General features: G+C 37.3%; 1 protein-coding gene across 2 annotated transcripts; it reads left to right on the forward strand.

Annotated features, from left to right (window-relative positions):
- Nucleotides 1-638: 638 nt before the first annotated feature.
- LOC136870662 (alpha-ketoglutarate dehydrogenase component 4) lies at nt 639-23,462 on the forward strand. Of its 2 annotated transcripts, none has more exons than XM_067144934.2 (4): nt 639-905; nt 1,108-1,177; nt 4,410-4,579; nt 23,186-23,462. In XM_067144934.2, exons 1-4 carry the CDS (start codon nt 873-875, stop codon nt 23,201-23,203), a joined length of 291 nt encoding a protein of 96 aa, XP_067001035.2. In that variant the 5' UTR covers nt 639-872; the 3' UTR covers nt 23,204-23,462. The 2 variants fall into 2 exon arrangements, with proteins under 2 accessions (XP_067001035.2, XP_067001036.2); XM_067144935.2 differs by having other exon boundaries at nt 1,108-1,165.
- Nucleotides 23,463-24,649: the final 1,187 nt, after the last annotated feature.

The raw sequence follows: 24,649 nt of genomic DNA on the forward strand, positions 1-24,649 counted from the left end.
GATCCAGCCAAACATTTCCGCAGGCAAAGCACAGGTTACTGTAAAATACACTTGCATTTAAATCACTCGACACTTTGATGGAGCACATAGACACTGACTGATATCACAATATCAATTATATTCTATCTGAATTAATATTTTTCGAGGAACACGAATAGTTTGGAAGTTGAGAAATGGCTTCTCTAACTTCAGACTTATTCCCAAAATGATGTATGCACGCTAGAGTTTTGTCATGGATTTCAAAATAATCACGATGTATATTCCTAATCCATTTCTCTCTTAATGTTCTATTCCTTAGGAAACTTAAGAATAGTTGTATGAAAGGCATTGCCTCAGTTAATGGGTAAAAACACGATCAAAACAAGCACATTCTCACATTACTGCGTATAATTACGATCGCATGTGTCCAATGACTCATATAAATACACTCGCACACTTATATTCTACAAAGAAACTTGCATTTATCGTCAACTTTCATAAAATTACACCGACTTCATACGATAACAACGAACCAAAACAAGCCCATATTTCCAACAATTCGGCTACTCGATTCGCCATCTTTGAACAATCGAGAGTTGCATTAAGGTCTGAGGATTGGAGTCGGTCTTGGAGGATCTATAATTATCGAATCAGCGGTTTCGATTTTCTTCGATATTCGATGGAGGAGTGTCGTATCTTACTTGGAAAGCACCTGAGAACGGTTTTAATATGAAAGAATGAGTATTTGTCGTCTTTATTCGTAAACTTCAGTGTTTCCCTTGCCATTTTGAGATTTTCTGTTCTGCACTGATATTTAGTCTAATTGAGAGGAATTGTGGGGGAGATAGTCTAGAGAGAACGAATTCCAGACATCAATAAACGATTAGAACTAAATGGCTGGTTTGGCTATTGCAAGAGCTTGGCAGGTATTCCAGCATTTAGTCTTTCCACATTTATTGTTTGGTATTCTTATTTTGTTTCCTCATATACTCCTTTTATTTTTATTCTCATAAAATAATCTTCATACTCTTTGCGAGACTCTGTTAGCATAATGTAATTAGGATTTGTATTTCACTGTTTCTAAGATTGAATTATGTACATAAGGTAATCTTCTCTCTAACTTTACAGACTATCAAGCCCCACGTTCCACTGATAAAGTTCCGTAAAGGTGGACTTGCAGTCGATGGTAAGGCTCAAGGTAAAGGTAGAGTGGTAAATGCCACAAAGTTATATTGTTATTGATGAAACTATTACTGGTACTTCAGTCCTGATCTGTGGGCTTCATATAATTTTTTGCCCATCATGTTATGGAGTTGTTAGTTCTAGCTTTACGAGTTTCTAGCTAATTGCTTCAGTGTAGAAGAATAAGTTCAATTTTTATAATCACATTGGCTGAAATGCATCTGAATGTCAGGGCCTACGGTACCTGATAATTCAATGTTAAGAGTTGAATAGTCCACAAATATTTTAAAAAGAGGTTGTAAATTTAGGAAGGAAATTACATTTATAAACTTTGATATTGAACACTGAAAAGCATCAATTACAAAGATAGGAGGATTCTTAATAATGTTTGACTCTCATAATAGCGAACATAATCTAATATCCTAAGATTTGAATAGAAATTTTCGGAATATGGTATGTGAATCAAGATACAAAAGTTAATTTATTTAATTGTATGGTGACCAAGCTCGATAGCTGTAGTTGCTTAAGTGTGGCCAGTATTCGGGAGATAGTAGGTTCGAACCTTACTGTCGGCAGCCCTGAAAATGGTTTTCCGTGGTTTGCCATTTTCACACCAGGCAAATACTGGGGCTGTACCTCAATTAAGGCCACGGCCGCTTCCTTCCCACTCCTAGCCCTTCCCTGTCCCATTGTTGCCATAAGACCTATTTGAGTCGGTGCGACATAAAGCAACTAGCAAAAACAAAAAACAAAAAATTGTATGGTGATTTAACAAATTCATATGAAATTTTTATGAACATACAAAAGTGAAAGAATTTGGGAAGGCAGTCATTACAGAGATACAGTGTAATCACATTTGCAATTGCTTCAACCTTATGGCTAGTTTACATGATGACACTAGGTTTTGCTACTAATTTTATGAAAGAGATTTCATAAAAGTAATTGTATGGATGGTTGTTCACCTGGAGATACTAGTGCGTGTTGTAGTTTTTCATGATATCGATCTTCTGCATTTTACTTCAGTATTATCTAATTATTATAGATACTTATGTCCTTTCAGCATCTGCAGTCATGGCAGAAATGTTATTAGTGAATCTAAAGGCTTAGAAAAAAATTTAGGAGTATGGAATAGGGAATGGTTAAATAGAAGATTACATTTAAGATGTCCTGTAACCTTACAGAAAATGATAATTTTAGAAAATGATGCAGTTGTAGAAATTTGAATCTAAAAAGACTATCTTTATCTGTATCTTTGTGATATTTTGTAAACATTAATAGATCAATGCATAACTTATTTTGGAAACTGTTTTTGTCAGGTGGGAATTAGCAACGTTGAACTGGGGAATTCTCGGGTTAGAAATTTATTCCATGCCACTGCTGGATGTTTTACTGTTCTCTATCTTATTGTGAGTTAATTCGTGTAGGTAGGCTATTTATAATAGGATGGATTTTGTTTTTGTGTTCGTCAGTTGTCAGTCAATCCATGTTACTGCCTTCCAGAATAGTTTCAATACCAGTAGTACATTCAATTTTATTTTAAAAATAACATCGTTAAAATCCCATAAATAAATTTTGACTGTGCACAAATTGAGACGTTTCTTTATTTCTTTACATCCCCGCTTCATTTTGCAAACCAAGTAACAGATCAAAGTTTTTATAACCTCAGATTTACCAGTTTAGTTTCACAAAAAGTTAGAAGTAGGCGAAAGTTGTTAGTGCCGTAATATAGTGTTGCAACTGCAATTCATGCATGCACATTCAAATAAAAGCCTGTTTCTACACTTAATTGCTAAACCTAGTATCATCGTGTAAGCTAGCTTATATTCATGCTTTCTGTTCTGTGCTAGTGGTAGAATTTAGTGGTGCCATTACCTGTTCCTATAATCTCTGTGTATTGACACACAAGTTAGAAATCTAACTTGGTGTGGCTTTACAGCTTGTCAACCCCCAGTGAGCGACAAGACCTTTGGTCTGGACAGACCACTTTCCTGTGGCAAGCAAAGGAGGTCTGTGGGCATAAGCCCCCCAGGTTAGGCCTCTAGTATTCCACAGAAGCACAACCTGTATCATCATTAATTTAGTTTTTATTGTGGTGGTATGTTTGCCAGGGACATGAATTTATGTAAGTATATTGAATTATGTGAAAGATGCCATTTTGAATGATTTAGCCATTAGCAACAATCTTCTATTTTTCAGACTAGCCCTACTTTCCAAAATGTCTTAGTTGTATTATTTTTTTTTTACTATAAATTAAAGTTACTGTTTAGGGCTATAAGATTCTACATACTAAGTTTCAAGATCATATGTTGGTACAGAGTTCCACTTCTACCCTTCCAGGTACCAGGCTCGACAGCTTCTTGCATTTGAAGCAGTTTTCCTAGTACCTTAAAAATTTTCCGACAAAGAAATGACCACCATCCATTTCATGAATGGACATGTCAACACGTGAGGAGCCGTGACAAATGCTTCCAATGCCGCTACAAACACAAGATGCTCTTTACATCCTTTGTGGAGCCTGGTACCTGGAATAATCAGCAAATACAATATTGTAACTGATTGTCATATCTCAGGAATGTTTCTTATCTGAACCTGTGTATGTTGGGACCTTTTTCCTCGTTTCATTCCTCTGCACACATCCCTGCAGTTTGTACTTATATGTTTTAAACACCCCGCTTTCGCTGAGCAATGTGAGCATAAGGGTTTGTTCAGAGGGGTTTTGTCACTGAGTTTTCCCCTAAAATTTTAACAGATTATTTTGGAATTACATGAATGTAAAATAATGGTACTCATTCTAATCTTACTGAGGTTAGAAGCTGATAAATTTGCCCCTTATATTGATTACCACCTTCATCTTACTGGAGTCTTTTTGCATCCGGGATATATTGGGTTTGAGCCTCACTATTGGCAGTCCTGAAGATGATTTTCTGTGGTTTCCCATTTTTACATGAGGCAAATGCTGGGGCTGTACCGTGATTAAGGCCACGGCCAATTCCTTCCCAATCCTAAGCCTTTCCTATCCCATCATCGCCATAAGACCCATCTGTGTTGGTGTGACGTAAAAGCAAGTTGTGTTACTAGAGTCTTTGTTAGTAGTATTAGGAAAGGATCATAAATTACAAAATGTTATAAGCATTTCCTCTTTTCACCAAGGTCAAGAAGTAAAAGTTTGTGTTTTTAGCAGTATGTGATGTAGAATTTGGAAGTAAATGGTTTTTCTTTTCCTGAATAAACTACAATATTTTTTTCAGATGCTAGAGTATCAGGAGCTGTAAGTCATGCACCAGCACCACCAAGTGGTTCTGGAGCTGCACCTCAGCCAGCAGCGAGAGTGACTTCCGGTGTTGTTCTAGAGGATTACCAGCTGCCACCCAGATACCAACGAAAGTTGTTAGATGAAAAGGAAATTGAATATATAAATGTAAGTATTGGTAGTAGGTAGGCTAATAATATTTCATCACAGGTGCATAAGGCAAGGTAATTAAAATTCTTTACCTCACACTTTTTGCACATCTGCATCCCAGCATCAACAAAGTGATGCAAGGAGTCCCAACTTCTGGCAGTACTCCTTATGCAAGCCATAGAAGAGAAGGGGAGGGGGCTGCGACAGTTCCATAGTCTCTCTGCTGTCTGTTACTGCCAGGTGAAATCACTTCACTGCTGCTTGATTCATCTTCTTCGGGAAGGTATTTCTGAAATCCTGTCCTGACTTTACCATACCAGTACATTAGAGGCCTGGCAGTTCAAGCTAATTGGGGCTGGCGCTACCTCAAATTACCGAAGACTTGATTTTACAGAACAAGTCAAAGGGTAATGTGTGAATAAATGTATGAAGAGCACAAAAAAAAGTAATACAGTACATACCTGCATTAAATATGAGCTAACATTACCCAGTTTGAAAGGAATATGAATTTAAATTTGAATGAAAGTGTCCAGCCTTTATAAAAACAGAGCATTGTTTTTAGCAACAATGTCGCGCCATCTTCTAAAAAGTATAGTGACAGTCAACATAGCTTCCGTCTGCTGCCCGATGTAACGCAGTGCCGCGTCTAGCATTGCCAAACACTTGGTGTGTGCCAACACTGGTACGGTCTTTTCAGACACTTCTTTGGTGCCACTGTCTTCAGCGGGTTCACTCAGCATTTAAAGAATTGAACGGTCAAGGTAGGAATTGTGTATTGGTGCACACACTGCTGTTTGCAATAACAGTCAGCCTGTCACTGATTTATTTTTAGTGACAGCTGTCAGAGGGTTGGGATAATTTTTCTGACTAAATCATCAATCTGACGGGCATGTAACCTCAGTTAGTGAAGTGGGGACAGGTTTCTTTATGCAAATACATTGTAAACAAAGGACATACTTGGGAAGCATTTAAACAAGGGGCCTGTTCCACCAACAAACTTTGCACTTTTCAGTTCAGATTTTGTTCCATCAGTTTTCAGATTTAGCTTGAAAAGTGAAAAGATTCCTAACTTTTCACTTTTCAAGCCTGTTATGTTCCTTTATTGGTACAGAAATGCAAAGTGCAAAGAAATGACTTCAAGAGTTTTCAGGAATCTTGCAAAGAGATGATTCCCTTTTCATCTGTTAATTAACAAGTATGTACACACGTTTCTCTGCATAGAATTTGTTTTAGTGATATAAACACATTACTAGAGCCCGGATTTCCATGCACTATCAAGTCTCAAAATATGCATGCATTCATGCACTATCATATGGCAAAACATGCACAATAAACTGGAAAATATGCACTATCAAAATTCAGTTCCTTTTGAAACATGAACAAAAACTACCCTAATTTCTCCAAATTGTCTTGATTTAAGCTCATCCGTTTATCATTCAGCACATACTTAAGTACAGAAAATTATCTTTTTACGTCACGACAAGTGATAGATGCATAATTCAATGTAGACATTTGGACAAAGTGAGGTCAAATTGTACGTCTTTTGCATTTTCACCACAATACGTCTTTTATAAGCTTGACGAATTCAAAATCAGGATTTGAACGAATTAGTTTGTTCAACTTATCTCTATCTGCGGCAGCTGCTTCTCCATGCAATGATTGCAGACACATTTGAATGCCCTCAATAAGTGGTAACGATTGCTTGCTGTAATAACACAGACGTGTGACGATTGAGAGTTCCGGGTAGGACATTCCAGGATAACAACAGTAGAGGGCTCAATGAAAAACCAGAATTTGTAAGCTGCTATCCCAGTAACGCGGCACCACAGAAGTGCGATACAAGGTTTCTTTTGTTTGTCTAACAGACGAAAAATGAGCCGCAATGATTAATGCACAATTTACGGTTCAATTTATAGCAATGTACAACTGTAAAACTGGGACACCTTATTCCTAAGAATTAGATTTCGATGTGTGGCCTTCCGACTTAAGTCATTGTTTACTCAAGCAACAGATAAGAAAGTGTTTGGTTAATTGCATTATACTGTAGGACCTGTACCATATGTAGGTTACTAACTATGGTTGTCACATAGGATGCCAGGAATACATTCTCTCCGTCTCTCAGTAATAGACATATTGTAGCCTACAACGTGAAAAATTGTCCCAAATTCTGCAAACTAACGTTCAGAAAATGTACTATGATGCAAGTTAACAATATATATGCGTCAAAGTCAGAATAAAAGTCATATTATGCAATATTAAACGTCCAAATATGCGCTATTAAATCCAAAATCTTCCAAATATGCATTATGCATGAATTTTCTGCAGAAAATGCCAAAACATGCAAACATGCGCGGAAAAAGAACGGTTATTTGGAATTGTTAAGCCGTAAAACGAATATTCGCAAAATTTGAGAAGTGTAGCTAGCTTATTTAAAAACATGCATTTGCATGGAAATCCGGGCTCTACACATTACAATGAGAGCTTTTGTTAGCATCAAGTGAGGACAATGATGAAAAATCCAACAAGAGAACGTGCAAAGACAGGATTAATTTTCATAACCTCACTTTGACAGAATTTCGTGAGTGATTTCATATTACCTCAACACAGGCTGACTATATTCTTGAAATGATCGCTCATCTATTGAAAAATGCAACAAAAGGAAGTAAATCCCTTTCCGAAAAAGAACAAATTCTTATATGCTTACATTGATTAGTAAATGGTGCCCAGCTGCACGGTGTAGCAGCAATGCATGGGACATCAAAATCAATTATTTGCAGAACTCTTACCAACTTACCAATGTTGTAGATGTTATAGTAAATGTAATACGAGGGTCGAGTCGTAAGTCATGGCAACTATTTTTTTCTCGCGAACAGGAGACAACACGAAAAATCTAAGATATGCATTTGGAAATATAGGGCATGTACTTATGCATAGTGCCTGAAGACAAATTCTGACTTCAGGAGATTTTCGTAGGAAAGTGACAGAACACAGGCCAATGGTAAACATTGTTTTATTATGGTATAGACAGCAAATACACAAGACTACGTACAAAGAACAGGTCTCCACTGGTTACAGACCTACGAAATAATCACCCAAGGCTTCCACTGTGCGTTACCAGCAGTGGGGCAGAAGCTGCATACCATTCACTGCATGTGTATCGCTAACGTGTGACACCTCTCTCCGAAATACTGTTACAATGTCCTCTTTGCTAGCAAACCGTTGTCCACGTAATGGCTTCTTGACTTTGGGGATTAGACCATAGTCACATGGGCTCAGATCAGGTGAATAAGGCAGGTATGAAAAAACCTCACATCCCCTCCATTGTAAGCGACGCTGAACGATGGCATTTGATACTCGACCCCATTTGAACTTCTCCACCCACCTCACCACTGTTCTATAGGGCATGGCATGCACACCTAATGCTTCCCGCAGCTCTGCATGGCATTGGCGTGCATTTCTGCCATGGAGAACTGCTATTTTAATATACGATTGTTGCTCCTGTTTGTTGACTTCCATTTTGTGACGCTCTCACTCACACACTAAACTTGGGTGTAAGCTTAGACCCACACTGTTGTTTACTTACACCATCTAGTGGCATCAAAGCAAGTACATACCGTACGTTTCCAAATGCATATCTTAGATTTTCCGTGTTGTCTCCTGTTTGCTAGAAGAAAAAAAAAGTTGCCATGACTTATGACTCAAACTATGAATTTCCTAACATAGTATGTTGGCCTGATAATCCACGGAATTTCTAATGAAGGTGAATTTCACTCTGTGTGTAGATAACTTGAATAATATACAAGTTAATATTGATGCGTGACATCATTTGAGAGGTTATTTTTAAAGTTGCCAAAAAAGGATGTTCCGTTTCTCTTTGACAACTTCCAGCACAGCCAGCTTCTTGTGATACATTTCTTTCCCATGATAAAAACTTTAAAACTAGCAGTACCACAATTGTACCGTCAAGTTCACCGCGAAAAATAAAGCATTTAAATCATAGAGTATTAGGTCTACACAGTTTGCCTATGGAATAAACTTGATCGGATAGCTCATCCGCAAAGACTTTTCACTTTGGGAAGAAATTGAAAAGTACAACCTGATCTTGGTGGAAGAGAAAGACTTTGCACTTTGCAAGAAATGAAAAGTGCAAAGTTGAAAAGTTGCAGAGTTCGTTCGTGGAACAGGCCCAAGGTTTTACTGTAGGTATTTTGTAAAAAGTTTGATTTTCAATAGGCTGGCTCGAATTACATGAAACCTCCAACTACTGGGGCTCTGCTGTATGGTGGATAGGGCTGTACAGTATCATGCAGAATGATTGGCATGTTTTGTGTCCAAAATTGTGCTGTCTATGGATATATATATATTTACTGTATATACAGTGTATACGTATTTACTCAGTCGGCGAACACAAGGATCCATTGGTGTGGACTGTTCGTGTGGCCATACCAAAATTAAGGACAAAAGAAGACTGTTATTTATGCTTTGTTTATCATCCAATCACAAAAACTGTATAGTGGCATTTATTATAAAATCATGAATTTTGGTGGAGAAACAAAATGTGAACATGAATGAATGAATTCTGACAATTAGCGAGTTCAGGAGTGATTTAAAATATCACTCGAGTCCTTCAGTTAAGTCCTTCATGCTCATTCTCTTCACAATCTGGAATAAAGAATAACACTGAATTAATTTGAGAAAATGAATCATTTCAAGGGGTGTCGAAGGGATAGTATGTGGTCCTGTGGGTTCAATTCTTGCTGGTGGAAGTGTACTAATAAAACGCAGGAAATGCCATTTATTCCTACCAAGTGTGATACATGGATGTCCACAGCTCGGTATATTTGAAAGAAGAATTTTGGGCCAGTTGAAGGAAACTGTGTCTGGAGAAGAAGATATAATCATGAATTGTATAATTTATATAACCAAATATTGTTAATTGCATAAAAATCAGGAGGTTGGAGTGGGCAGGACGTGTGCTGTGTTCTAATGACAGAATGATGAAGATATTTAATACAGTGCCAGAAGGAATCAGGAAAGTGGGAAGAAGGGTTGAGAGAAGATGTAAAGATAATTGGAATGAAGAATTGGAGGAGCTCTGCACTTAACAGGAAAGAATGGGCAAAACCTTCAGAAGGCCAAGGCCCGCAAAGGCTGTGGTGCCAGTGATGATGATGATGATGAACATTTCAATATCTATATATATAAAATAGGAGTTTTGTCTGTACAGTGCTCAGAATTTGAAAAGAATGGTATTTCTGTATCGGTCATGTCCACAGTAACAAGGAAATGCAATTTTTACTTTTCCGTAATTTCTGTCTGTCTGTCTGTCATGTATGTACATGCATCAATAAAAAATGGCTGAAGAGAATTTAATAAAAATCAGTATGCAAAGTCAGGGCATAAGTTGCTACAATCTAGGCTATAAATAATTTTATTCATGCTGATTGAAATGGTAGTTTAGGGGAAGGCCTAAAATTTAATTCTCAAATATTTATGTTGTTAGTGGTGATATCTTATTGAAAATTGGTATGCAAAGTCGAGGAATAAGTCGCTACAATCTAGGCTATAAATAATTTTATTCACGCTAAGTGAAATGGTAGTTTAGGGGAAGGCCAAAAATTTTATTCTTAAATATTTACGTTATTAGTCGTCCTCTTTCATTGAAAATTTGTATGCAAAGTCGGAGAACGAGCCACTAAAATCTAGGCTATACATCATTTTATTCACGCTGAGTGAAATGGTACTTTGGGGGAAGGCCTAAAATTTAATTCTCAAATATTTATATTATTAGTGGTTGTATCGATAAATACTACATAACGAAAGTCATCTAGAATTAAATTTCCGATTATTTATGTCTTATACATTTTTATCGTACTGGCTATGATAACTCAGATATTCATGAATTAGTATTTTTGTTGCTAAGTCCATATCAACGCCGAGCCACGAGAAAATGGGTTAACAGAATTTAATGAAAATAGGTATATAGAAACGGCAAATAAGAAACTACAGTCTAAAGCTATAAACAATTTTATTCAAACTGGATTAAATTGTGTTATTGGTCCTATCGAAAAGTACTACATAACAAATGTTACAGATAATACAATTTCCGACCATGTATATTTTATTCAGTTTTATCGTACCGACTATGATAGGAGTGGTATTTCAGAGTTGGAAGAAAACTAAATGTGAAGGCCTACAATATCGAAAGCGCATAACATTGATGAACAATAACATTACATTGACCATTGTTAGTGGCGGTGTTCTTTATCTCTTATGCTGCCTCTCAACTCCGATAGATGGGATTACTACTGCGTACCGAGTATAATAGCCTGACTGATTACTGGCGGAAAATAGGCGGGGAGTTAGAAAACTTTCTTCTTTAGCATGCCATTCCTCTGGTTGATACATTGTCTGATACAGCTGGTACATAACACACTGGTTCATCATAGTATTCCAGCTGTTTGATCGCCACTGTGACGTGCTGTTTTGAATGAGCAGTGTGCATACTTAAGGCAGAGGCTCACTTAGTAGTAGTAGTAGTAGTAGTAATAGGCCTATGGCCTGGTCTAGAATAACAATTTAGGTCTATTCCAAATTATAGCACCACAATTCACTAAATGACTCAAAATTCAACCTTGAAAAGAGCAGTTTCTTAAGCTTCTTCCTCCTCACTTTTGTTAAATTCTACATTTTATTCCAGATTAGCAGTGAAGGGGGATTTCTCCTCTGGCTTGGAGGAGAAATTTGCCTCCAAGTCAGATAGATTTTTCCGCCGCCAGTGTAGTGAATTGATATTTTCCGACTCATCGTGTACTCCTAGGAAATAGATTAGTAAAAGGGCACGATTTTTGCCCTAGGAGTCTCCACTATTCGACCTCCTCCCCGCCGAAAAAAAGACTAAGAGTGTTCACGGATCACTGCTGTCTGCGGCTTGGTCGTCCCAGCTCTGAAACTTTGGACTGTAATTTCAGGAGCCTAGACCTGTTCGTTAAAAGTGAGAAAATGTGTGGTTTGTGATTTGATGAAGTATTTTATATGAAAGCATTGCTTTTAATTGCGCCATTCCTACTGACGTCACTGTAATGTTTATTCATTTCAGTTGGGAAAACCAGTAAGACAGTCTTTCTGAGGATGTAAAAAGGCAGGTGGAGAGTGAGTGTCTACAATTATAATGAAAACTCCCCAATCTTATTGAGACTGATGGTATGCAAGCGGGTCTACCTTTAACAGTGAAAATTCCCTAACTCAGTCTTCATATGAGAAAAGATGTTTGGTGACATCGCCGTTGCGTTTCTAGGGTAACGTTAAGAGCTTTGCAATTTAATACAATCTTGCTCACAACGTGTACACTACCTAATAGAATTCTGTATACAATGTAGAATTCCGTAGCAAAGCAGGGTACATCAGCTAGTTATTATTAACACAATAAGATAAGCATTTCCATCTCTAATAAATTATTTACATTAATTCACTTAATTCTTAAAATTTATCTCAAAATTCTAAATATGTTTTGCTTCAATAATATTAATTTAGTGTTTGAGCTCATTTGTAGGCTTTAAGTTTACCAAAAGCTCTATTTCAACTTGAAATAATAGATCGTATTCTAAGAAATTCTAGCCTCTGATTAATCTCACTCACATAGCCTTGAAATTAACTAAAGGAATCTCGTTTCTCTTAAAATAATTATTCCAAGAATTAATATAGTTGCCTAGTAAATTAAAATGTCCAGAAACAATTTTTGTAGTGTATTATTTACGGCAATTTCTTTAAAATTGTCGTAAAAGAGAATAAATTCTAATCAAAATGTCGGTCTCATGATTTAAATAACTTATCTTCAACAATCAATTTATTTAATGATCCCGTGATATTTGTTAATTTCATAATCTTTGTTGAGTTATCTTCTCTTTGTGAACATATTATGATAAAACTGGTTATTCATGAATTTATCATCCAGTTAGTCAAGGATCAAATTATTAAATCAGCACATCATTAAATTATTACATTATTTCACTCTTCTCACTTCTCGAAGAATAATCCTAACCAGTGGTGAAATGATTCCCACTGTGGCAGAACACAGTGTAAAACAGCATCCAGTAAACCATGAGATATGAACAAATAGCACAGTAAATCAAACACAAAAGTCAAATAATACATCATTCAACCGTCAGTTACACGCTATTATACACTTATTTACATGGTCATTATTTTTAAGACATAATTATCAAACTCGGTAATGTTCATTAGAGGGTCTTAACTTCATGGCTCTAAATTCGATAATTCACTTGTGGATTGGTGACTGAATTAAAGGTCAGTCACAACTGTTCTAATCCCATTTGAATAATGTCGTATTCATGAAATCCAATCTTGATGAAGAATAAGCTAAACAATGACTTGATCATGTATTTGAAATTACATCCTCACTGGCATGAGCTTTGACTCTTTCCCGCGGATTGCGTAGTAAAGCGTACTGGAGTCGCACATTGTCTCCCGCGGGTTGCGTAGTAAAGCGTACTCGACTTTCAAACCGACTTCCTCTGCCATCTGTCTGCTAAACATATAACGTTTTGGAACCACTGAATTCCCTATGCTTCCTAGATACTACTGGCATGCACGGAATCCTAAAATAAAGTGTTCTTTTATACGTTTTCTTAGATAGAACAGACAGCTGACTGAATGTAAACACATTGCAGCAACATGGCTGCTCATAACCAGTTGAATGCGGAAGATATTTGTTACAAATTAGATCAATATGTTGACAGATGCAATGGTAGTGAGTTTAAAGTTGTAGCTATGATAATAAAAATGGTATAGGAAGCATTTGGGACAGAATATGAATCTGAGAGTAATCGAAATACGGCACAGGAAAGGAAATGTTATTTCAGGTACCGTCTCCTTTTAAAATATTAGGCCTACTTGTAAATACACATAATTATCAGTTTTAATTCTTCAGTTAATTCTGTTTCGGACTATGAGCCTCTACTTAATTACATAATAGCCTATTCCAACTAATGTCAATCTATCTTCCAATCCCATTCAGTCAAAAATTGTTTATAGTTTGTATGACCGAGAGGAAGCACGATTTGCTATCTAAATATCTTCATTCGACTGATCCCGAAAATGAAATAAATTGGAAGATTCAGGGTGAATTCCTGCGTTCTCTGCATTACCAAGAAAATAAGAGCCTCTTCATGTCCAGCAATTTAGACTGACTTCAAGAACAAGCAATTTAACATTATGCACCATATTGGATGCTTCCTGATGTATGTTTCTGAACAGGGGGAGGGGGTCTTGCGTGTAATTAGGTGATCTCATTGTATCATTTTAGAATAACTGTAGTGTATTTTCCATTGTTATAAAATTTGAAAGTGATATCTTAAGTGGTTTTTACAGAATAAATTATTTAGTGAAGGTACTCCAGAACTATACCTGACAAGCAAATTATTACTCTAGGTTTCGCCCGACAGTGAGTCAAAGATATTCCGTGGGAAAGGGTTAAAGTGGTTGAAATCACCCTGACTGAAGTTGAGTGCAAAATAAATTCTATATTTAAATGATCACACGTAAATTTACAACGTGGTTGTATCCATAACCGTCGCATTGTGCAAGTGCTCCGTAATTACATTCCAGGAGACATACTCTAACCGTACTTTCCACCGGCAAATTCACATAACATCAGAGCACATTTTGCATTTCAAACACATTAGCACATATCACAAGCTTAAATGCTCATCCTCTCATTAAATATCTCATTTATTCCAGTGACTTGGTTATTAAGTTTAAATAATTATTTTGCTCCTACCACTCGTCTCATTCAGAATTATGAGTAATACTTCGATCTATAAGATATCTCATAACATAGAATAGTCATTTTAGAAAAGTCTAGCTTGCTTCTCAGTTTAATGTCTGGGATTTTATTTTGTGATTTTTAATGAACAGTAGTGACCTGAAAAAAAAAAAAGGCTCGGTCTAGAAAGCCAAGAATAACGGCCGAGAGGATTCGTCGTGCTGACCACACGACACCTCATAATCTGAACGCCTTCGGGCTGAGCAGCGCTCGCTTAGTAGGCCAAGGCCCTTCAAGGGCTGTAGTGCCATGGGGTTTGGTTTGGATTGGTTTGGTTTGGTGACCTGATAATAATGGATATTCAAAGATCACTTGGGAAAATAGCAGCCTCTGCCTTCCAACCTTAGTAGCATTATTAGGAAGTGGAATTTATGCAATACTTACTTGGAAATCCTTTTAGAAAAGAGATGTGTTCATTGCAGTGTCCTGGAACTTATCATCCTGGCCCCAGAAGTACATTTATTTTTATAACCAAATAAAGAGCAACATTTGCCATTGCCATTGCTGAAGTTGTTACTTGCATTCCTGTTGACCAACATAAAGTTGCATGTGATGCCATTCCTGTCAGTTATAATAACTAGATTCTATTACCTGCCCAGGCAGAATAAAAGCACAAACAAATAGAACTGATATAGGCAGGGGCATATTGAATCGAACATACAATGCTCTGCTATCGCCCTAGGCCAAATAGAATGCCTGTTATCACCCTGGGACAATGTGTGTTTTGAAAAAGTATAGAAAAAAGTTGTGATTCAGCTTTCCACCTCTAGGCCCTATTGCATGCACTGTAATCGCCCCACGTTAGTCTTAATTATGAAAAAGTATTACTATTCTAATTATTCCACCAGTAACTCACATAGAATGCACAGCTATTGTCCTAACCCTACCCTAACCAGTCCAGACCAATGGTGTTTGCACTGGGGAGACTAGAGGCATAAGGCCGCTTCGCAGCTTTAATCTGGGGGCTTACGCCCCCCAGACCCGCTTTGCTTGTCCACATATCACTAGTCTTGTCCACCCCTACCCTAACCTATCCAGACCAATGGTTTACACAGGAAACAGTCTTGTATTACCGTATTTACCCGAATAATGCCCGCACCCTCATTTTAGAAAGGCTCGTTTTGAAAAAAATGAAATGAACTAAAATTCCTTTCATCGGAAGAGTAACTTAGGCATAAACAAATATTTCGTATCACTCTGCGAGGTCCACATGTTCTTTACGCAAATATCACTGCTATGAAATATATTTTCCATGAAAATGTCTACTTACGTGACAGGTATTTCATTAATCTGAACTTGCAATAGGCTCGATTCCCTCTAGATTAGAAGATTCATTGTCTCTTGCATCACTAGAATCCTCTCCCAAATTACTTACAAGTTTGTCACACTCCACGTCTAACGCCCGTAGGCGGCTGCAATATCTAATTGAAAGATAAAATCACAGCGACGAGTAATATGATCAAGATTATGCAATTAATAAACGCCCTAGATGGATGAAAGAACGTGCGACATATTTCCAGGACTACTATGACTCTAATTTTCAGACACATTTTAGGTTATCTAAAGCTTCCGAACATTACCTGGAATTCCCAACACATAGGTAGGCCTAAAATAAATTCTTGATTATAGCTAATATCTAGTACGGTACACGACTGGGTGACTTTTAATGAAGAATGAAGGAATACCGACTTATTTTTTGAGTGACGTACAATGTGTAGGCTATAATTAGTTTTTCTTATTCCCTTCGTTAATGCTTTCTGCCACCAAGTTCAATAACAATTCACTCTCTTGGAAAGTCATATTAGGCTTCTTTCTCCGTTTCTGCTCAATAGCGGACATAATTTATGAAAATTAATTGCAAACCCCAAATGGAATCAAAAACTTGTTTACAATTCGATAGTGGCGGCAGCACGTGTTTACAATTCGATATAGTGGCGGCAGCACGTAGTCATTTGCTTTCTGTATATCAGTATGAAAAAATGTGATTCAAACTGAGATTGAATCGAAAACTTAGTTTTGGTAAACTGAGATAATAAATTCTATGGTGAATACGGAAGTGAGCGTTATCCGAAATAATGACATATCCGAGTTTTGAAAATCTAAGATAACAGCAAAGGTTATCGACGTTGGTGAATACGGGCCTAAAACACTTCTCACACATGGTCTCTTTTTACTGGACAGTAACACGACCGATGGATAATTCTTTTCGTGCTATGTAAACACTTGAAATAGACACACCGGCAAAATCTTATGTTAGTTTTGTGATATAGTAAAACCTCATTAATTCGAAGTCTTTGTAATACAGAAATCGGACTTCCAATTATGTGATTTTGAATTAACAGCCATCTTGTAATTCAGAAATGCCAACCCTCACCAGTTTTTGCAGATTCTGTTTTTCCGCGTACTGCCTGCTACGTGATATTTTGGCTTTCCTTAAAACGCTGAATACAAATGAATTACGATTTCACTCTATTTCAACATAAAAATGATATGGAAGCCTCCACCTTATCAATATAGTGTTTATTTACTATTAATTACAGTAAATCCAGTACCGGTTTCGACCCCTATGGGGTCATCCTCAGCTGTCATATATCAAACTAGTTTCAAAAACATCACATTACAAAGTGTTGCATATGCATAAAAACTGACCCAATTTGACAAATGATTATTTTCTATTTTCAACACACCGAAGTGGGTGAAAGTGCGGAAAGCTACCCCTTGTACGTTCTGGAAGACGCGCTCTATCGTGATGTGGAGAAATTTTGAATTTAAATTACTCTGTAAAATACGGTACTTTAAAAAAAATATAAAGTGAGTTTAGAATTAAAAGTATGAATTGTTTTCTATTTAAATATGACATATGGGGACAGTTTTCTTCCATCTACGGTTGCACAAAGCATAACTGTACACTCAGCATCGAAAACTAGGTGAGCCAAGAGCGTGTTGGCAACCTTGACGCAAATAAAAACCGCACCCCAATTTCGTGCCTTGAATATTTTTTTAAAAAATATGCGGGGATTACTTGCGTAAATACGGTACTTTAAGTTCCATTCTTTCCTCTCCTCCTGGGGACTTAACACCTCATCTTAGTTCTGAACTAGAGAGATTGGCAGTCTTGTTGACCGCCTTGACTATGTGCTTCGCGAGAAGTAAACAAAAGACAGTCACTCCACACGGAGCCGAGGCTCTAATATTGGAAGTCACAAGCTGCAATTTTGATCATCACTCTCACACAATGACATAAAACTACGCCAAAATCTACCATAACCAAGATAGTTGAAATGGCAAGAATACTACTTAATAATGCTAACTAATAGAATATTGCTCAACAGCAAGAGGGATCTTATTACAAAGACGGATCAAATATAAATGGGAATTTGAATGTACTGCTGATGTTAGTAATAATTCTGACACGGGGCTTTGCCAGGATGTTGGTGGGTGTGTCTGGAGAAGGGGTTTGCGCGCGTGAATGACGGTGGAAAGCTGGGCTGTTTTAGTACGTCATGAGTGAGCAAGAGGTGTACACGTTAGTTGTGCAATGAATCATCAAATTTCTTGCGAAAGAGGATATCAAACCTGCTTCTTCACCGATCGCCGATGCTTATAAACAGACAGAATCACTTCACTTTTGCCAGAAGTAAAAATCTCTTGTTTCTTTTTCCACTGAAGCCAGTCTGGTGAGTTTTTGTTCGGATCCATTGTACGAAGGTCTGTGTACACACAGTAATATTCAATAATGAAGAAGAGTAAGAATAAACCAACACATGTTTAAGAGGTCGAAGAATTAATAATTAGCACACAAAATGCACATACACTGTTTTCTGATAGCAAAGCACACTGATAAAATTCTCTCACTGTTATTTTAAATGGACTGTAATAGTAACTGCACCCACGTGGTCAAGACATCTAAGGAGTAAATGTAGCATTTCCGCATTGGCGACACCATTGTCGAAACTCACGTTGAAAGCAGGCATGAAACGCGCACCCTCTTGCCCCTCTCCTACCATGTCACAACACCGTAACCACAGACCCTCTCACCCGCATCTTCCTCTGGCCAATACCTTCTCTTCTGCTTTAGTCTGCTCAATAGGTGGCCCAGAGTTGTGTTGTGATAAAATGTCCTTGAGAAAATTGAGTTAAACTTCAGTGGACAGCTCAACTGAAACTGATGAACATACCTTATATAAGTTTTAGATTGCACTGTATTTGTTATTTGGATTGTAATCGTATTGTAATATTGTATTGGGGAAATTATAACCTGGAACACAAAAGAGAAAACATTGATCTACAGCAGAACATCTAAACTGAAAACAGCACAATGAATCACCTGGCCAACTTATTAAAAATTCTCTCGCATGAATGCTAAATTTCGACATTACAATACAGTTGTAAAACACGAAGCAACTTATGCTAGTGAAACACTTTTCAAGTTGAACACTAAATCAGCAACTGATAAATTGCAGAAAGTAGATAGAAGAATCACCACGACAATCATCGATAAGAAACACCAAGTTAATGGCCAATGGAGATTATTACCTAATGAAGTGGTATATCGTGAATGGGAATCAACAAGATACAACGCGCAAAAGGAGAATTGCCTTTTTTGTTATATATTTAGACTGCTAGAAACCCGACTAGTGAAGCAGTTATTTAGTTACTTCTGGAAAAACAAAACAAAGAACACTTGGTTCGCAGAGAGGAGAACTCTAAGGAATAAACACTTGTGATTCACACTCACAACATTTGAACAAAGGAAGTACACCATTACTGACAACTAAAGGGCAGCGAGGTTCGACAGGATGAAGTAGTTTGGGGAGCGGAAGAAGAAGAAGAAGAAGAAGAAGAAGAAGCAGCTGACGCTAATAATTTATATGACTGATTAAAGTAAAAAATAAATAAATTGTGTTGTTCATCCCATCCGTGTCTGTGTGAAATAAATTACAAATGGAGAAAAATAAAATAATAAATACAACTGAGCTCGGTACAGTACTATGGAAAGTTGTGCACAAGGCAAGACACCCGTACAGTGTAAGTGAGCTGGGCCTACCCAACTGTCACGCATAAGGTGGCTTAGTTCCTGGTAAGGGCCGATGACCTCTATGTTAGGCCCCTTTAAACAACAAGCAAGCAAGCAAGCAAAGTTCCTGGTAAGCGTCAACAGTCATGATGTCATATAACTTCTGCGCATCGTGAAATTGGAAGGGTGCCTTTGTTAGGTCTGCTTTTTATTTTGTATTTTATACTTAATTTATAATTTTCCTTTTCTCAGCACAGGAGTTTAATTCTTGTTTATTGCACTACTTCAACTTGAAATGGAACATTTTATTTCATTTTTTCTTATAAACAGTATCAAAATGTAAAAAAAAAAATTTATAAAAGACTATAAAATCTAAAATGTTCTGGCACTTCTGACACCACGAACTTTAGCAGTGTTGTTTTCTTGTGCTGTCCACCAATAGGTTCTTCCAAGTCATACTCAGATGGATCATTCAAGTGGTGAGCAATGTTGTTCAGCATGGCACACATGATAGTTACTTTGGGGTTTCTTTCCAGGGCAACTCGGATGCAATTACCAAAGATTGGAAACAGAAACTTACCAAAGATTCTTTCCACTATTATTCTCTCTCTGCCATGCATCAAGTTGAAACGGCGTTGAATAGCATTTCGTGTTGGCTTAATTGAGTGATAGGCCGTGGAGATATTCCATAGCCTGAATCGCCAAGTAAACGAGCATTACCATCGAATTGAGAAATTATGTTCCTAATTGGGCTACGTCTCCATATACTAGCATCGTGCATGCTACTAGGCCATTCTGCACTTATACTTGTAAATTTGTCATCGGTATTGGCAGTAGCTTGCACATTGATACTGGCATACCCTTTCTGAGTTATGTACTCATCGCTGTGCACAAATGGTTTCTTTATTTCTATTTGTGTGCAATCCAATGCGCTTGGAACGGTTGGTAGATGAAAATGAGTTTGCTAGTGTAACTTAGCGTTATTAATTTTGTGCATTGTGGAATGAACTTTTATCCAATTCAAGAACACGATCCATAACACAATTAACACTTTTACATCCTGTTGTTCGATCAATTTCTACGTCCATTGCTACTCCACTCTGGAAGCCTGGATCACCTATTAAGCAAAAAAAAGTATATTCATCCGTTTTCTGGGAGATAGGGCTCCCCTCATGTTTCCTCAGTTACTGCCAAAAATTCGGATGTCAGTGTGTCTACGTTTTCACTACTGAAAATGAAATGGCATATGGCTTTTAGTGCCGGGAGTGTCCGAGGACAAGTTTGGCTTGCCAGGTGTAGGTCTTTGATTTGACGCCTGTAGGCGACCTGCGCGTCGTGATGAGGTTGAAATGATGATGAAGACGACACACACCCAGCCAGCAAAATTAACCAATGATGGTCAAAATTCCCGAACCTGCCGGGAATCGAACCCGGGACCCCTGTGACCAAAGGCCAGCACACTAACCCTTTAGCCATGGAGCCGGACTAATTTCACTACTGAAACATAACAATTCCTTACATTTGCCCACATCTCTTCAAACACAGTATGTTTTCTCTTGCCTAACTGGCATTAACATCACCATGATAAGAACTGGCAAGTAGCAAGGAAAAAGCTAACATGCCTCACGGCAGTCTAATAAAAAATGAGATACATCTAGACAAAATAAGTAGAATGCACTCTTTATTCACACCAAAATGGAGATTTATCTTGGCTGCCTGGAAAAAGCAAGATGCATCTAGGTGTAGTAGGTTCTAGTCTTTTTATTCACATGAAACAGGGATTCATCTCAAAAATATTTAAGACTTAGCTTTGTCTAGTTTTTAATCACTTCACTCAATATTCTAGAAAACTGGGAAAAAAATAAAATGATGATTAAGATAACTTTTTCAGTTCTACTAGAGCAGAAGCTGTACCTTCACCAGTTCTGGATAAGACCATTCCTTTGAAAACTTTATCATTCCAGCCCTATGTGCGGGGTGGGGAGTCAGTGATTTCCTTTAGACTGGCATTCTGTGAAATAACTGTAATTTTACTGATTATTTGTTGAAAAAGTAACAGATATTTCTCAGGTAACTAATTCAGCCGAGTTGCATTTTTTTGGACTCCTCCCCTCACTGTTAATAAGTAATCTAAAGGCTTGAAAAAAGTAAATAAATCTAGATAAATCAGAAGGAATACAACACAAACTTTCCATAAGCAAAAAATTCCAGTCTACTGCACAGAACTGTTAAGCTAGTGAATGTTGAGAAAAAGTATTCTACATTTAAGTGGTGATGCTGTGAATTGTAGCTGGTGATTTGATAGATATTGAAATTATCCAGTTAGTACCCTTGTTCCCTATAGACCCCTTCCCCTACAAATTTACCAGGTGCTCGAATCAGCCTGATCGCCTAGAGCGATTTGCGGAAATGCAATAATGTGGGCGAGTTGTTCAGTTTGTGGTTATCACACAGGTCTATAGTGCTCTCCAGTACACCAAAACTTCTCTAGTCACTATCAGTGTTTAATAGTGTGTATTTTTATTCCTTTTTTAATAATGTGGCTTTTCTTACAAGTATGTTATTGTAAAATATTTATATTGAACTTGTGTGTTCAACAGACTGAAAAGTTTTTAAGTTACATGTATCCCTTCAGTTTAAAATATAATAATAATAGATAATAATTACAACTCCAGGAAGTCACGTGATGTCACCACAACGTGGTCCGACTTGGCTGAATGGTCAGCGTACTGGCCTTTGGTTCAGAGGGTCCCGGGTTCAATTCCCGGCCGGGTCGAGGTATTTTAACCTGCATTGGTCAATTCCAGTGGCCTGGGGGGCTGGGTGTTTATGCTGTCCCCAACATCCCTGCAACTCTCACGCCACACATAACACTATCCTCCACCACAATAACACGCAGTGACCAACACATGGCAGATGCCGCCCACCCTTATCGGAGGGTCTGCTTTACAATGACTGCACTCGGCTAGAAGTAGCCACACGAAATTATTATACCACAACGTGACTTAATGGAAAGTTACAGTAAATAAGCCAGTGGGTGGCAACGCCAGCACCAACATATTGCGTGGTGTCGCACTTCTAGGGGGACCAGTGTGCAGAGAAGAACCAGATTGAGGAGTACATATAGGTTAAAACATTTTTAAAAAATTATTGAAAAAGTGGACTTAGGTTTTAACATAAATGGTTTTAAACTTCTCAGTAGTCTTAAGCCAGTTCTATTAAAAATAAAAAGTACAAAAAAAATAAATAAAAATGTGATTTGATAGCATCGAATGATTTTCTTTCAAGAACAAAACAAGTCATTCTGTTTTAATTTGTTTATTCAGGTTTAATCTGTTATGTTTTTTCAGGTATTTTTTAAATTTTATTTATTCATAAATCAGTTTTGACAGACTGAAGAACCTAAGTTATAAAAAAAATTCTTTCAAAAAAACTAAGTACTATAACATTCAGCAGGAATGTGCATTGTAATGCAACACCAGATGTAATATGTGTTGTATTATATTTCTTATATTTCCTCCTCAGTGAACTTGCAAATTTCCCCGCACAACTCTCCAAGCTTGATCACACCATGGATTTGGTAAAAAAAAAAAAAAAAAAAAGCTAATGAGTTGAGTTTCTTTTTCAGTGAGCAAATTGTTGAGTGAAACTCAGACAAGTGAACCACTTTGCCCACTTCTAATATATTCTTTTTATTTACAATGGATATTTGTTCATTTTTATATATTCATCTAATAATAAACATGTTTGACCATTGTTTCAGCGAGGAGGTCCTGAGTGAAAGCTGCAACATTGGAGATTGCAAGAAGATAGTGATGTTACTTAAAAATCTTACATTCATGAAATACATGAATTCTGGAAAATTTGAAAGATTGATAGCGCAAGTGAGCTGCCCTCAGATCTAAAATAGAGGATGAAGATAAATTATTGTCTCCACGTATCAAAGCTTAACAAATATAATTTATAAATTTGTACATAAATGTCACTGTAAGATATGTTTATTTATGCTCAGTAAATAATGTACTATTTTATTGACATTATTTCTCCTGTAAACTATTGAGAAGGTATATGAATGCTGCACCAATCAGGCTACAGGTGGTACAGTAATTTAATTTCCTATGACTCAGCATTGTGCACATGTCATACATAACATCTTGTAAATCAAAAACGAAAAGACATAATTTAATGCAATAATCATAACAAGTTAACAAGACCTTAGGTCATCTTTGATGCAGTACACCAAAAGGTCCAATGACATTTATTCTGGAAATTTTGAAAGATTGATAGTGCAAGTGAGCTGCCCTCAGATCTAAAATAGAGGATGAAGAGAAATGATTGTGGCAGTGGCATAAATACCGGGTGGGCAAAATAAAACTGGCCCAGAAAATATTTACTGTATAGGACTGACATGGAATTGACGCTTGTTTATGAACGAGAACTGCCTATCACAGAAAATGTTGGAAACCGTGGTTTAGATGCATCAGTTGGTTGCTGTAACATGTGTGCATCTCCTGCATGGTATCTCGTGTCATTTCGTGCAAGTGAGAGGAGCAGATGTGTTCAGTGACCAGTTTAACATAAAATGGTGCTCATGATAAAACAGCAAGTGTTCATTGTCGAGTCTTATGTGAAGCACAATTTGTGGAAAACCTGTATGGAACTGTTTGCGCAAGAGTTGGAAGACTGGAAGTGTTTTGGCAAAACCTCCAGCAAAGTCTGCAATGCAAAACTTAGTGACAAAATGGCACGAAATGGGCTCTGTAGCGAATAAAAACCGTAACTATCTGAAAGGAGTTTGAACACTAGAAAACATTGTTCGAGTGAAGGAAAGCCTGGAATGAAGTCCGTTGAAATCTCAACGCCATTTATCTGTGGAAATGGGAGTAAAGAGATTGATGTGTCTAATCATTATCAAAAAGGACGTGCATCTCTATCCTTACAAATTTACTGTTGTGCATGCATTAAAGCTTGTTTTGAGTTTTGCCAGTGGTTTCTGAGTGACTTTTGGATCTTCAGTTTTTCATTTCTTTAGATGAGGCCTGGTTCAGACTGTCAGGATATGTGGACTCACAGAACACACACCTAATGATGGCCAGTCTGAGACTAGGTCTTGAGATTACTCGGGATTTCTTGAGACTAGCGCAGGCACTATTTCTCGCGAGAAATTTTGAGAGATCTCAAGAGCGTTGTCCCCGGATTGTTTGGCGAGCAGCGTATCGTAGGCCTA

This window comes from Anabrus simplex, chromosome 1 (assembly GCF_040414725.1).
Source record: "Anabrus simplex isolate iqAnaSimp1 chromosome 1, ASM4041472v1, whole genome shotgun sequence".
NCBI classification, from domain to species: domain Eukaryota; kingdom Metazoa; phylum Arthropoda; class Insecta; order Orthoptera; family Tettigoniidae; genus Anabrus; species Anabrus simplex.